The sequence below is a fragment of the Oncorhynchus tshawytscha genome, linkage group LG23 (genome assembly GCF_018296145.1).
Source record: "Oncorhynchus tshawytscha isolate Ot180627B linkage group LG23, Otsh_v2.0, whole genome shotgun sequence".
Taxonomy (NCBI): domain Eukaryota; kingdom Metazoa; phylum Chordata; class Actinopteri; order Salmoniformes; family Salmonidae; genus Oncorhynchus; species Oncorhynchus tshawytscha.
The window spans coordinates 14,014,970-14,031,523 of NC_056451.1; the positions used below are offsets into that span (position 1 = coordinate 14,014,970).

Consider the following 16,554-nt stretch of genomic DNA (forward strand, 5'->3'; position numbering starts at 1 on the left):
TAGTCAGCCACCAATTGTGCAACTTCTCCCACTTAAAAAGATGAGAGAGGCCTGTAATTTTCATCATAGGTACACTTCAACTATGACAGACGAAATTAGAAAAATAAATCCAGAAAATCACATTGGATTTTTTTTTTTTGTATGTCTTCCATTTCCTAATAATTGCTCCCACAGTTGATTTCTTCAAACCAAGCTGCTTACCTATTGCAGATTCAGTCTTCCCAGCCTGGTGCAGGTCTACAATTTTGTTTCTGGTGTCCTTTGACAGCTCTTTGGTCTTGGACATAGTGGAGTTTGGAGTGACCCGTTGAGGTTGTGGACAGGTGTCTTTTACACTGATAACATGTTCAAACAGGTGCCATTAATACAGGTAACGAGTGGAGGACAGAGGAGCCTCTTAAAGAAGAAGTTGCAGGTCTTGCTTGTTTGTAGGTGACCAAATACTTATTTTCCACCATAATTGGCAAATAAAAATCCAACAATGTGATTTTTCTGGATTTTTTTTCTCATTTTGTCTGTCATAGTTGAAGTGTACCTATGATGAAAATTACAGGCCTCTCTCATCTCTTTAAGTGGGAGAACTTGCACAATTGGTGGCTGACTAAATACTTTTTTGCCCCACTGTATGTGCACACACTCATGACCCAGATACTGGGTATCACCCAATAAAGTATGAGTAACTCCCCACTTCAGATCAAATCATATTTTAGGCCCGCGTTGCGTTTTGTTGTTTAATATCATTAATAGTTCATCACATCGGGACTGGTTAATAATTCAGTGTAATTTCCACCAGGATACTGGACCGTGAGATGATGTAATCCCCGTATGAAATTCAGAAATTAGGCCCAGAAATAACAGTGATAAGATGTCCTCATGTAGGCCTGCGGTATATCAAAGGCCTTTCTTTTCATGTTGCTGTGTGAGTGGCGGGGCTGAGCGTGTGTGGATGTACTGCATGCCCCCATGGGGTGATACGCCTTTGCTTTAGATGTGCCTTTGTGGATTGTTTTACTATATTTTTTTTACTGAGCTTCTAGTCTTCAGAAAGCTGCTCAATATACTGTATACTGAACAAAAATATAAAGGCAACGTGCAACAATTTCAAAGATTTCACGGAGTTCATGTAAGGAAATCAGTCAATTGATATGAATTCATTAGGCCCTAATCTATGGATTTCACATGACTGGGAAGGGGTGCAGCCAATGGGTGAGCCTGGAGGGCATAGGCCCACCCACTTGGCAGCCAGGCCCAAACACTAGGGAGACAGGCCCAGCCAATCAGAGTGTTTTTCCCCACAAAAGGGATTTATAACAGATAGAAATACTCCTCAGCACCCCCCTCAGACCATCCCGAAGGTGAAGAAGCTAGATGTGGAGGTCCTGGGCTGGTGTGGTTAAACATGGTCTGCGGTTGTGAGGCCGGTTGGACGTACTGTCAAACTCTCTAAAATTATGTTGGTGGTGGCTTACAGAAATTAACATTCAATTCTCTAGCAACAGCTCTGGTGGACATTCCTGTATTCAGCATGCCAATTGCACACTCCCTCAACAATCGAGACATCTGTGGCATTGTGTTGTGCAACAAAACTGCACATTTGAAAGTGGCCGTTTATTGTCCCCAGCACAAGTTGCACCTTTGTAATGATCATGCAGTTTAATCAGCTTCTTGATATGCTACACTTGTCAGGTGGATGGATTATCTCGGCAAAGGAGAAATGATCACTAACAGGGATTTAAACACATTTGTGCACAACATTTGAGAGAAAAGCTTTTTGTGTGTATGGAACATTTCAGGGATATTTTATTTCAGCTCATGAAACATTGGACCAACATTTTACATGATGCGTGTATATTTTTGTTCAGTGTCATTTTGTTAGTTGAATGTATTGATTTAAACATGCTTTTAAGTGAAGCTGGTATCAATTGTGTTGAATTCTTCGAAGTAACAGGAAGCCTATAGCCTACCAGGCAAATAGCTAAAGCAGGACTGTAAAGTAAAGCTTTACCGACGGTTCTCTATCAGATAGAGTGAAAAACCTGAGTCATGCTCACTTCTAGTTTCAGCTCCCCATTAAGTTTCTGTTGCCTAGACCCTCCCCCAATGACCTGGATGAAACAAACCAGCGAGCAAAACCTCAATTAATAAGAAGGAGAAAAATCGTATTAAATGAGCTTGGAAAATAACATGGCTCTCCTCCCCCAAAAAGCCTGATTGGATGGGCTTTTGATGTATGTTCCAGGGTTTGGTTAATTAGTCAAGAAGAAAAAAATCACTTTGGAGTTTTTAGATATCTGCTGTGAAGACATGCCGTGTGTTTTTGTGGGTGATAGTTCAGAATCTGATTTAAGATGATTTGCCAAGCAGCATTGTAATTTTGCTCTGTGCCTCCTTGGCTGCATTTAGACCGACAGCCCAATTCTGGTAATGCCATGGAAGCACCGTTTTGCGCCAGTCTCTGGTTAGAAGACACAATGGGTGTTTCATTTTGTTTGCATTCATCCACATGCGTGCATACACACACAAAAATGCGTCCGCGCGCGCACACTCACACACGCACACACAGTCTTGTACAACTAACCTTGTGGGGACACACAATTCAGTCACATTCAAAATCCTATTTTCCCTAACGGATGTACAATATAGAAACAGGGCAGACAGTTGCAATAGACCCGTGCAACCCAAGGTTTGATACCAGCATAAACAGAAATCCTCTTAAACCTAACCCTATCCTTAACCCTAACTTTAACCCTCACGTTAAACCCTCTAGAAATAGCATTTGACCTTGTGGGGACCAACAAAATGTCCCCAGTTGGTCAAATCCTTGTTTGTTTACAACTTCTGGTCCCCACAAGTATAGTTAAACACGTCCACACACGCATGCACACACACACACACACACACACACACTCAAGCTAGGGTACTGATGGCACTTAATGTATTCTCATGTCTTTGCTCTGGCGAGGTGTGAATCATTTTGTCCCTTGAGTATCACATACATATACACATACCCTCACAAATACGCCTGTATACATACACTTTAAGAGCTTGTTAAAGAGCTTGTTTCTCCAACTACCAGGGGGTGGGCCTGGGTAAACTAGGGAATTACTCTTTTGCACGGGTAGTTTACTCCTATTTGCCTCCAATCTCAAATAAAGCCCCCAATTGAACGTGAAATCTCCCACCGCCTGCGTTTGTTTGTTGATTTTCTGCCGTGCACAACCTCAGAGCTCGGCGCTCTGTTTGATTAATTGATTTCTGCAGCCTTTAAATCTTTAAACGAGTCCCTTTTTTAGGCAGTTTATTTCTCCCCCTTTGAAGTTGGCAATTCAAAAAGGAGCTCTTCACAGCCCTATGCAAATGATGGTCTATGACAGCGCCCCCGTACCAAATCGATAACAACATGGTGGGATATTCTCTGGCCTCCATTCTTACATAATATTGATTTCCCATCACAGGTTTCAACTGCCCAGGGACTTTCCGAAACATGTTGATGGGTTTTTGTGCCCTTCTCATCTACCCCTCATTTCACATAACTCTCTCCAACAGGGCAAAAGTTTGTTTGTGGCTCGCAAGATTCAAAACTAAAAACCTAATTAGAAGCCCTATTATGGGTTAACTAATAGTAATGATATAATCAAATCAATTATATACATCCACACAGCTTCACAACTTCCCTGGTAAGACGTCTCTGTGCAAGTCATTACCTACAAGATGGGGGAATTTGAGAATAATGACAGCATGTGTGTATGTGTACTCTAATATGTGTGTGTGTGTGTGTGTGTGTGTGTGTGCTCCTCTGTCGCGGTGCAGGTGTCTCCTCACGTGGTGCTCTGTGGGCTGTATGGGAGGCCCGGGTGTTCCTCAACAACAGCCTGGTTATGCGGTCCATGCCTGGAGTCTAGTCCCATAATGAGCATCCACTACCACAACACTGCACCTCATTAACCTGAGTGAGGCTGCTACAGCACTCCAAGTACAAGTTGCCTTCAAGCGCAGATATAGGATCAGCTCATCCCCCACACATCATAACCTTAACCACTGGGGGAGGAAACCACTGGCCTTAGATCAATGTCTAAGGGCATCTTCATCCCATTGTAGTGAGACCAGGCCTAAGCAGGCTAAAGTGAGAGACGGGGAAGAACAGGAGAAATTAGATCTCTGCCACCCTCAGGCTGTAGAGGAACTCCTGAGCACAGCTCTGTCCATATTAGATCAGCTAATGAAGGCCCGTCTGGGGGCACAGGGGGGGGGGGTTCTCTGTAACTGCCCTGAAATGGCACAATCTCCTATGTAAAGTGTGTTTCTACCTTATAATGGAGGTCTAGTAATATGTGTGAGAAAGAATAAGGAGATAGGAGGGGTGTAAAAAGAGAAACAGAGAGACACTACTCCAAACAGGGACATAGCACATGCTATCTCTATCGTTACATGGGACCAACACACTATCACAGCTAATTGTGAAATAGACACAAATTACATATTCGAAATTCGTGACAGGTAAAACGCATTTTGTGTGCATTACACAATTTTCTTTCTTCATAACCCATTACACAAATTCCAATTGTTGTGGCTAACGTTAGCTAGGTGGCTGACTTTAAGGTTAGGAGTTAAGGTTAGGGTTAGGTAACATGCTAGCTAAGTAGTTAAAGGGTTAAGGTTAGTGGAAGGGTTGGCTAACAATCGAAGTAGTTGCAAAGCAGTTTAAAAGCAGTAAGTAGTTGCAAAACTGCTAATTAGCTAAAGTGCTAAAATGATCAGTGATGAGATTCGAACACGCAGCCTTTGGGTTGAATAGATGTAGTTACGAAAGTTCAATCAGGAAGGCTGTTCTGAATGGGCGTCACTTTTTATCAACCTCTAAGCATAATATATGAATATAGCTTCCTATCTCACGGGCATGGCGGGCATTCATATGGTAGCGTTTATAATGTTACCATGTCTCTCCTCCTCCTTTACTATTAGCAAGCGTGACGAATTGACCTGTTAACTTCAGCCTATGAGCACGGCACACTAAGGCGATGTCACCACGCTTGCTGTTTAACCTATGGGCTCAATTGTGCAACAATCCCTTTTGTTTCTTTCAACCAATGGACATAAATCTAGGGGAGCATTTATATGTCAACTCACCTCTCGTGTCTCTCACTTGCTGTTTTACAGCAACAGTCTTCCAAACAACCTTGTACCTCTCCACCACCACATGAAGGCCCGTCATTCGAACCCCATTCTCACAAAGGGGGGTTTGGATGTCAGCTGCCTAGCAAAGGGTTACCTGTTATCCACATCTGACTCCGAGGAGCATTTCTCAGCCTGTACTCAGTTGAACGGTCTTTAACTGGGATTGAAATGCACTGTATACGAAATCGCGTTCTGCGCACAAAAACATTTTATTTTCGTGTGCCTGTCACGAGTTTCCAATAAGCAATGTGTCTATTTTACAATAATCAGTGATACTGGGATGATGAGACGTTCTAGCTCATGAGCCTATGAGCGAGTCTATAATAAATGAATGCATGTCACATTACATTCCTTCTCAATGACCACACACACAAACACCTTCACAATGACCACACACACAAACACCTTCTCAATGACCACACACACAAACACCTTCCCAATGACCACACACACAAACACCTTCCCAATGACCACACACACAAACACCTTCTCAATGACCACACACACAAACACCTTCCCAATGACCACACACACAAACACCTTCACAATGACCACACACACAAACACCTTCTCAATGACCACACACACAAACACCTTCCCAATGACCACACACACAAACACCTTCACAATGACCACACACAAAACACCTTCTCAATGACCACACACACAAACACCTTCACAATGACCACACACACAAACACCTTCACAATGACCACACACACAAACACCTTCTCAATGACCACACACACAAACACCTTCCCAATGACCACACACACAAACACCTTCACAATGACCACACACACAAACACCTTCTCAATGACCACACACACAAACACCTTCCCAATGACCACACACACAAACACCTTCTCAATGACCACACACACAAACACCTTCTCAATGACCACACACACAAACACCTTCACAATGACCACACACACAAACACCTTCTCAATGACCACACACACAAACACCTTCCCAATGACCACACACACAAACACCTTCCCAATGACCACACACACAAACACCTTCCCAGATGCTGGCTGCACGACTGACATCAAAACTGCACACTGTTCTCCTCTGGGGGCTCTGAACACTAGAAAAGCAGGGACATACAGTCCATTGATCTGTTGATGGAACAACATAGCTGGGCTGGGCAGAAGGGCTGCACACACACATCTAAAAACTCCTATCATTAGCTGTGAGAGAAACGGAATGCCTAAATCCTTGATCACAGTGTGTATATTGTCTTTTTTTTTTAACGAGAGCATTTCAACTGCAAGCTGCCTCTGCTGTTGATGGAGAGGGATTTCAGAAGTGTTTATTTATGTGTCTCCAGGAATTAATATAAATCCCAGCGTACAAGTTTGAGCGTGTCCAATTTCACAATTAAGATTAGCAGTGGCAGGGGAGATTCGATTTGTGTGCATACAGTGTCTTCAGAAAGTATTCACACCACATTACTTTTTCCATATTTTGTTGTGTTACATCCTGAATTTAAAATGGATTAAATAGAGATTTTTTTTGTCACTTGCCTACACACAATACCCCATAATGTCAAAGAGGAATTGTGTTTTTCAAAATTTGTACAAATGAAAACCTGGAATGTCTTGAGTCCATAAGTACTCAACTCCTTTGTTATGGCGAGCCTAAATAAGTTCAGGAGTAAAAATGTACTTAACAAGCCACATAAGATACACTACCATTCAAAAGTTTGGCGTCACTTATACATTTCCATGTTTTTGAAAGAAAAGCTCATTGTTTGTCCATTAAAATAACATCAAATTGATCAGAAATACAGTGTAGACATTGTTGATGTTGTGAATGAGTACTGTAGCTGGAAACGGCAGATTTTTTATGGAAAATCTACATTGGCATACAGAGGCCGATTATCAGCAACCATCACTCTTGTGTTCCAATAGCACGTTGTTTTCAGGGGATCTACGTGTTTGAGAGTGTGAGTTGGAAGCAGACGTTACACTCACAGCTGTAATTGCTGCCGACGGTGCTTCTACAAAGTCAAATCAAATCAATTTTATTTGTCACATACACATGGTTAGCAGATGTTAATGCGAGTGTAGCAAAATGCTTGTGCTTCTAGTTCTGACAATGCAGTAATAACCAACGAGTAATCTAACCTAACAATTCCAAAACTACTACCTTATACACACAAATGTAAAGGGATAAAGAATATGTACATAAATATATATGAATGAGTGATGGTACAGAACGGCATAGGCAAGATGCAGTAGATGGTATCGAGTACAGTATACACATATGAGATGAGTAATGTAGGGTATGTAGACAAAGTGGCATAGTTTAAAGTGGCTAGTGATACATGTATTACATAAAGATGCAGTAGATGATATAGGGTACAGTATATACATATACATATGAGATGAGTAATGTAGGGTATGTAAACATTATATTAAGTAGCATTGTTTAAAGTGGCTAGTGATATATTTTACATCAATTTCCATCCATTCCCATTATTAAAGTGGCTGGAGTTGAGTCAGTGTGTTGGCAGCAGCCACTCAATGTTAGTGGTGGCTGTTTAACAGTCTGATGGCCTTGAGATAGAAGCTGTTTTTCAGTCTCTCTGTCTCTGCTTTGATGCACCTGTACTGACCTCGCCTTCTGGATGATAGCGGGGTGAACAGGCAGTGGCTCGGGTGGTTGTTGTCCTTGATGACCTTTATGGCCTTCCTGTGACATCGGGTGGTGTAGGTGTCCTGGAGGGCAGGTAGTTTGCCCCCGGTGATGCGTTGTGCAGACCTCACTACCCTCTGGAGAGCCTTACGGTTGTGGGCCGAGCAGTTGCCGTACCAGGTGGTGATACAGCCCGACAGGATGCTCTCGATTGTGCATCTGTACAAGTTTGTGAGTGCTTTTGGTGACAAGCCGAATTTCTTCAGCCTCCTGAGGTTGAAGAGGTGCTGCTGCGCCTTCTTCACGACGCTGTCTGTGTGGGTGGACCAATTCAGTTTGTCCGTGATGTGTACGCCGAGGAACTTATTATTGACTCAGTGGTGTGAATACTATTGTAATTAGATACTGCTGTATTTAATTTTCATTACATTTGCAAACCTTTCAAAAAACATGTTGTAGGTGGGTGAGAAAAATAATCTATTTCATCAATTTTGAATTCAGGCTGTAACACAAAATGTGGAATAAGTCAAGGGATATAAATACTTTCTGAAGGCACTGTATGTGTGTGCCTGTGTATGTGTGAGTGCGTGTATATATGGGAGGGTGTCTTCCGGTGCGGGTGGGTCAGGATGTTCGGGGGCCAGCAGAGGTTCGAGTGACCTTGTCCTAGTTCATCATAAAAAATGGTCTCCCTAGGGCTAGTGTGGAGCGGCTGTCAATAACCTATTATAACACAATGGAGAGGGCTGAGCCTCACTCTGGCATGAAGTTCAATTATGAGAGAGTGAGAGAGAGAGAGAGAGAGAGAGAGAGAGAGAGAGAGAGAGAGAGAGAGAGAGAGAGAGAGACCATCACTATATCCCGAGGCTAAGTCCAAGTCCCTGTCCTTGTGTGTGCATGCCCTTACAGCTGTAACGCTGATTCAGGCAGACCCAAACAGTTCTTCAGGGCCTCATTTGGTCCAAAAAAAGACCATTCTGGAGAGGTTTAGCTTCCTCACAATGATTTATCCTCCAGTGCTCTCCTCCTTCTGCACACACACACAGCCGAAGGCCACACACCGAGGTACAGGCACACAAAAATAAACACACAGGACTATCAACAGAAATACATAAATACGCATGTAGATTAGATAGAAGTATAAACCAATACATAAACGCCCATATGTGTACCACAACGACACACATATTCCCCTTTCTCCTCCTATACCACTGAGCTAACATGGCATGTGTACGTATCTTTAATGATGTGTACAGGTCCACAGGCATGTCTCGAAGCCATACAGTAAACAGCAGATGGGAGAAGGGTTTAATTGTCAGAAGTGGAGTCAGAAGGAGGAGACGCTGGTGGTACAGCAAGGCTAGAGGTACAATGTCTGGTTGCTTTAGCCCAGGGTGAGGCCAGAAATAAAGAAATAGATAAATAAAGAGAAAGAGGGGAAGGAAGGAAGAAAGAAACCCTATCAAGCCGCGCCTGACATCCAAATGTGTCACCCAAGGGCACCCAAGCAGAGAAAATGTATGTAGGCATACTTTTTGCACCGTTATAATTTGATGACACACCTAAATAAAGGACAGGAGAAGGGGAAAAGATAAGCTCACACCAACCTACTCTCAAACAGCAATCCCCAGGTACTACATGTAAGCCTGAGATACATGAGTACACCAACACAGTTCACACTCACATACGTTTATATCAAATCCTTATGTCCGGGATATTATTCAAATGTGGTACTGAGACAGACACAAAGTGTGATTTCTGGCATCCGGCTCCTCCACAGTAACTTCTAATCTAACTGGAAGAACAGAGAGCCACTCCAGAAAAGTCCAGTCAGCAGCAAGCCCAGTCAGTCTGGTGTCTGTAAGCTCTACAGTGTGTGGGCCCCAATTTATCAACCTCCTTTTCCGCCAGCTGACGAAGGTACTTTCTAGTCTCTCTCATTTCTCTCCCTCTGCCTCCCTTTCTTTTTCACTCGTTCCATCACCCCAGGGCCAGCTCTCCCTGCTGTGTTTGGGGAAAGATAAAGTTGTTTCTCGCAGAGGTTTTCCAAACTTTCATGGGTGCTATCCCTGGATCCCTCTAGGGCAGGAGAATGGAAGGAACGGAGCTCTCCCACACACTCGACACACACAATCCATTATCGGCATTTACTAAGCCAATACACACATCATGGAGATAGAGACTTGGGAAAAAGTGCCCCTCAGCATTGTACTGTAGACACACACATGCACACACTTTGAGTCGGCTCTACTTGCAGTGTTTCACCTACATGTGCTGAGGGCGGAGTGCCGAGCCCCCCTAAAGCAACTAACCAGGGCTGCAGAAATCAAAATGTTTGAAAGGAAACCACATGGAAAACAAATATGACCAATGGACCACTAATTCTTCTTAGGATAAGGGGCGCAAAGCCAGATGGAGAGCCTGCCTGGCCTTGATATTGGAAGGGGGCACACTGCCCTGTGCAAAATCATTTGGAAACGCATAAGTCCCCTTTATACACATAATTCCCCCCCAGCCGTGTATACACATAATGCCCCCCAGCCGTGTATACACATAATGCCCCCAGCCATGTATACACATAATGCCCCCCAGCCGTGTATACACATAATGCCCCCCCAGCCGTGTATACACATAATGCCCCCCAGCCGTGTATACACATAATGCCCCCAGCCGTGTATACACATAATGCCCCCCAGCTGTGTATACACATAATGCCCCCCAGCCATGTATACACATAATGCCCCCCAGCCGTGTATACACTTAATGCCCCCAGCCGTGTATACACATAATGCCCCCAGCCATGTATACACATAATGCCCCCAGCCGTGTATACACATAATGCCCCCCAGCTGTGTATACACATAATGCCCCCCAGCCAGCCATGTATACACATAATGCCCCCCAGCCGTGTATACACATAATGCCCCCAGCTGTGTATACACATAATGCCCCCCAGCCGTGTATACACATAATGCCCCCAGCCATGTATACACATAATGCCCCCCAGCCATGTATACACATAATGCCCCCCAGCCGTGTATACACATAATGCCCCCAGCTGTGTATACACATAATGCCCCCCAGCCGTGTATACACATAATGCCCCCCAGCCGTGTATACACATAATGCCCCCCAGCTGTGTATACACATAATGCCCCCCAGCCGTGTATACACATAATGCCCCCCAGCCGTGTATACACATAATGCCCCCCAGCCGTGTATACACATAATGCCCCCAGCCATGTATACACATAATGCCCCCCCAGCCGTGTATACACATAATGCCCCCCAGCCGTGTATACACATAATGCCCCCCAGCCGTGTATACACATAATGCCCCCCAGCCGTGTATACACATAATGCCCCCCAGCTGTGTATACACATAATGCCCCCAGCCGTGTATACACTTAATGCCCCCCAGCCGTGTATACACATAATGCCCCCCAGCCATGTATACACATAATGCCCCCCAGCCGTGTATACACATAATGCCCCCCAGCTGTGTATACACATAATGCCCCCCAGCCATGTATACACATAATGCCCCCCAGCCGTGTATACACATAATGCCCCCCAGCTGTGTATACACATAATGCCCCCCCAGCCGTGTATACACATAATGCCCCCCAGCCATGTATACACATAATGCCCCCAGCCATGTATACACATAATGCCCCCCAGCCGTGTATACACATAATGCCCCCAGCTGTGTATACACATAATGCCCCCCAGCCGTGTATACACATAATGCCCCCCAGCCGTGTATACACATAATGCCCCCCAGCTGTGTATACACATAATGCCCCCCAGCCGTGTATACACATAATGCCCCCCAGCCGTGTATACACTTAATGCCCCCCAGCCGTGTATACACATAATGCCCCCCAGCCATGTATACACATAATGCCCCCCAGCCGTGTATACACATAATGCCCCCCAGCCGTGTATACACATAATGCCCCCAGCCGTGTATACACATAATGCCCCCCAGCCGTGTATACACTTAATGCCCCCCAGCCGTGTATACACATAATGCCCCCCAGCCGTGTATACACATAATGCCCCCCAGCCGTGTATACACTTAATGCCCCCCAGCCGTGTATACACATAATGCCCCCAGCTGTGTATACACATAATGCCCCCCCAGCCGTGTATACACATAATGCCCCCAGCCGTGTATACACATAATGCCCCCCCAGCCGTGTATACACTTAATGCTATAATGGCTCAAGACAAACCACTGTGTGTGTGACCGGCTTGTTAATTAAATGGTATTTGACACCAAAGTTGAGTCACCAACACTAGTGTCCTCTGAACCTTGTCTTCCCACTCACAGGTTTAAGGTCAATGTAGCCTACAAGGACACATGGGAAGACACAAATGTAGGAACACACATGAATGCGTGTATGTACAGCACATAACAGATCAGTAATATTGAGCTTTCTTCAAGTGAAAGACAACTTCAATTCACATCCAGAAATAAATACAGTACTTGAATCTGTTCTACAGCTGGCATTGAAAGGCCTAAGAAGTGCCAGACATGGAAGACAAAGACGAAAAGTGAGGAGAAAGAGAAACACTGTGTGTGTGTGTGTGTGTGTGTGTGTGTGTGTGTGTGTGTGTGTGTGTGTGTGTGTGTGTGTGTGTGTGTGTGTGTGTGTGTGTGTGTGTGTGTGTGTGTGTGTGTGTGTGAAAGACAAACAAAGGGGTGGAAAGTAATCTAGACCCATCCACACACTTGGGGCCGATTGTGTTATCTGAAAGCATCTACTCTTTAGAACGGGGAGAAAAGAACCATTCCTCTTCTAACACACTCAAACGGAATGTGGCACAGTGGCACTCGGCTAGACAATAGTTTCAACAGTAATTATGTCCCCAAAGACCTTTGCATTGGCGCTCTCCCTAGCATGGCCGCAAGAGAGGAGAACAATACTTCTGATTACATGTGGTTTACTCCAAGACATTCCCCATGCCAGTGAATGTATCTAAGCTGCATGTGCTTAACACATTATGCAGTGAATGTAATACTTTTAATTGGCTATAAGGGGAGATAATATGCATTATCAAACAAATCTCACAAACAAACACTTGAACACCATTAAGAATGTATAGGCCTAGGCTATAATTGGGATGTGCAGTGATCACACATGCAGACATCCTTACAACACATGCAGACATCAGCATTATAGTTTGACATAAAGACTACACAGGCACACTGGGTCTGTGTATAGACTCTTGTGGGGGGGCTCTCTCAAGCGTTTTGGTTATGCTGATAGTTAAAAGTGTCCCTGCTCCATTTTGACAATTCCACACAGTACATTTCGGTCGTTATTCCATTTGAACTCGCTCCAGTATCACAAGAAAAGTATTTTCCCCCTCATCTCTGCAGCTTGTACAAGAACATTCCTCCTAGCAGCACAACATCTATATTATAATCTATCTACTCATATTCAAATTGAGGACTTCAACAAGATGTAAGACGACATTATCTTCATGGGAGAAGCTTCCGTTAGTATCCGGGGGAGGGTAAGGTTTTATTAATTCATATATCATTGTTATGCAGCGCCGACAATATAAATCATGTAGACAATCTGTTGGTTGACCTAATTTGCTGGGTGAGGCTTGTGTTAATAATTAAGCGCTAATTGAACATGACTTGAGGTTTCCGTGGTTTAATCATATGTTGTAGCACAACATTACAACAATGCAATAAATACTGAGTAATGAGTTTAGCGCGGAAAATTTGAATTCTAGTTAACTTTACGCATGAGAGCACCACTGCATAAACCAGACTCCAAAGTCCCTTACACAAACAAACTATCTCCTGTGAAGTCCGTTGTCTAGGTTTGTAAGACCACATGTGCCAGTCTAGGAATGTCAATGTGAATAAATAATCACAATTACTCTAAAATAAACAGTGGATGAGGCAGAGTTCTCGTTTGAAAAACTTCATTACCTCTAGATCCACTTGGCATGTCAGAGGAGACTTTTCCTTAAACTAGCAGATGTCGTGATTTAGGGACTTGGCCAAATCCTCACCTGGACAACTTTTCATGATATGATGTTAATGTCTGAATTCAATCACAGTCTAAATCCGAGCAATAATATGTATTTCAGTTGTGACTGTCATCTAAAAAAAAAAACCTGGCTAATCGTTAGGCCTGTTATACAGGCTACGGTAATGTCTTCAACTTTATCACTATCTCCAGCATCACAATTCGTATGCCTAAAATTAGCATAATGGTACAGTCGCTAGGTTTAGGATACAGAAAAGCAACCAAAAATGAATTTCTTTGTGGATAAAATCTATTTGGCAAAAATGATACAGATGTTCATGTCCTTAATAGCACCAGTGCACACCCATACATTGACACTCATGTGTTGGGCACTGGGGACAGTGGGCAGACGTGTCTTGCATGCATAGCCACACACACATTTCCATCATCCAAGTGCTATAATCCTGTTTACCCAATTAGCGACCTGCCGGCAACAAATAACACCTTCACCTAGCGTGTCAATGATATGTAATCAACGTAGAGCGGACACATGCATCCCAGAGTGCGATAAATAGCCAAATAGGTTCTTGTGAATATCATTACGCACAGCCTGAATGACAACTGGCCATACAGTAGAATTAAGACTCATTGAATAAAAGTATATATTGTACTTCAAAATGGAGGCTATATATTGTGCAAAACAACAAAAACATCGGCCATGAGGAATTCTGAATTAATAAGATCATGCCAGGTTCCGTTGCCAACTGATCTTCTACTGCGCAAGGTGCTGCAGCTCAGCTCGCGCATCCAACGGATGAAATAGCAATATACCCAAACCAAACATCACTTTATTCACACCTGATATCAAGTTATTGTCCAATTTTTAAATTATTCCACGGACGTGCGCGATTATCTTTTTAATTCATTGTTTTACATTGCAGCCTAATAAATAGCTAAACATGTTTTTTTCTAGAGCAAGTAAACTTTATCTAAAAGCCCTGAGCAAATGCAATAGGATACGCTGAGTCTCTCACTCACAATGATGCTTAGACCTATAAAATACTGTTTCACATGAGTGTCGGATATAGTAATGGTGCACCGCGAGAGAGACTTTCCCAAATGAGCCCCATTCAACACTGTACCAATGGCATAGGCAAAGCCTACATTTTCCAAAGAGACAGATGCCTCAGACAACTGGCAACTTTTAATGGGAAAAACACTGAAAACACACGACACTGCACCTTTACACTCCATCCTTACCTCTGAGGTTTTGGATTTTGACCATGACCTCTGCGGGGGACTTCAGTCTGTGCGCGAGATACAGACGACCCGAGTCCCTCTCGATCTGAACCGGGGAGTCCGCCTCTGATATTATCTCGAACCACTTTTTCTCAAACTTCTGGTCAGGCACCGTGAATATCATGTCACCGACTTTGACATCCTCTGAGACGGTCACTGTGTAGGACAGTTCCTCGGAGACCGCTCGGGGCCTCCTAACCTTCGAGACAGCAGGTCTCTGCACATCAAGGTGAAGTGTCACCGGCTTACTTATCAATGCGACATCTCCATTATCTTGAGCGTAAATACGGACTGTTAGGTTCATGACACCAATGAGAGAACTGACCAGCATTACCTGTCCGGTTTGGGGAACTACGTACACATGTTGGCATTTTGGAGATGCGTAATAAGTGACCCGGCCATTCATTCCACCGTCGGAATCCTTTGCAAAAAGACGGACCAATTCGGAACCGATAGGGGTCAATTCATCAACTTTTACCCTTTCGTTTCCCTCGATGAACCGGGGTATGTTGTCGTTTGAATCAAGCACCTCTATTTTAATCACCGCGGCACTATTCAAACAACCAGAAAGCACAACCTTCAAATCGTACACTGCTATAAACTCTCTGTCCAAAGTTTCTGTGGATTTCAAAATAAGATGCTGTTGTCCTTGATGGTAAACCAAACGAAAATCTGATGCGTCCTTCCCTTCCAAAGCAATGTCCAGTTCCGAAACATGACAGTTGTTTCCAACCGGTAAAGCTACCCAATCCACCACTGTTCCAGCGGGCGAGTTCTCCACAATTTGTCCATAATACACAGGCAGCTTTGAATTCCCTGTTGAAAATGAAACCAATGCGACAAGCAAAAATGTCTTCAGGGCTACGGTTCCGTTTGTAGCTCCCGTCATGTTTCCATCAAATCAGTGTTGTCACTCTAGTACAACATAAAAGTTTTTTGCGGCATAAATAATCGAACAATTATTGTTATTAATACTCGGTGAGTATATATATGGTGTAAATGTCCCCAAAAGTGCAATGCTTCAGCAATGAAAAAGTAGCAGTCCCTCAAAGAACAGCGCTAAAGTGACAAGTTCGCTTCCAGTTTATTCCGTGAAGCATCACTTGAGCACATAGAGGATGAATTCTACACTGACAGGCATAGGCTACACGCTGCAGATGCTCCATGTGGTGCTATGATCACCGCCCTTCGAGGCACAGCCAATCCGAGATCGGAATGGGACGGAAAGACAGCTATCGGCCAGCCCACACGCAGTTTGATTTAGCTGCGCAGGAGACGAACGTTGGATTGCTTTTAGTATTCAGGCCCACAATTTAAAATGCTGTGTGTAAGCAATGGGTGAGTTTTGTTTGCTGGAGAGACTTGTCCCCAGAATACACATTCGTTTTCTTGGGTTTTGGCAAACTGTTATCAGTGTTCTTTTGGGCTGCACTACAGG

At 43.9% G+C, this 16,554-nt stretch overlaps 1 protein-coding gene across 1 annotated transcript in view; it reads right to left on the reverse strand.

The window, feature by feature from the left end:
• Positions 1 to 16,214, reverse strand: part of LOC121840589 (neural-cadherin-like) — a 119,937-nt gene extending 103,723 nt beyond the window's left edge. The window contains exon 1 of the mRNA XM_042304651.1: positions 15,078 to 16,214. Within this exon, the coding sequence (XP_042160585.1) occupies positions 15,078 to 16,005 (928 nt within the window). The 5' untranslated portion in view covers positions 16,006 to 16,214. The remainder of the gene's footprint in view (positions 1 to 15,077) is intronic.
• Positions 16,215 to 16,554: the final 340 nt, after the last annotated feature.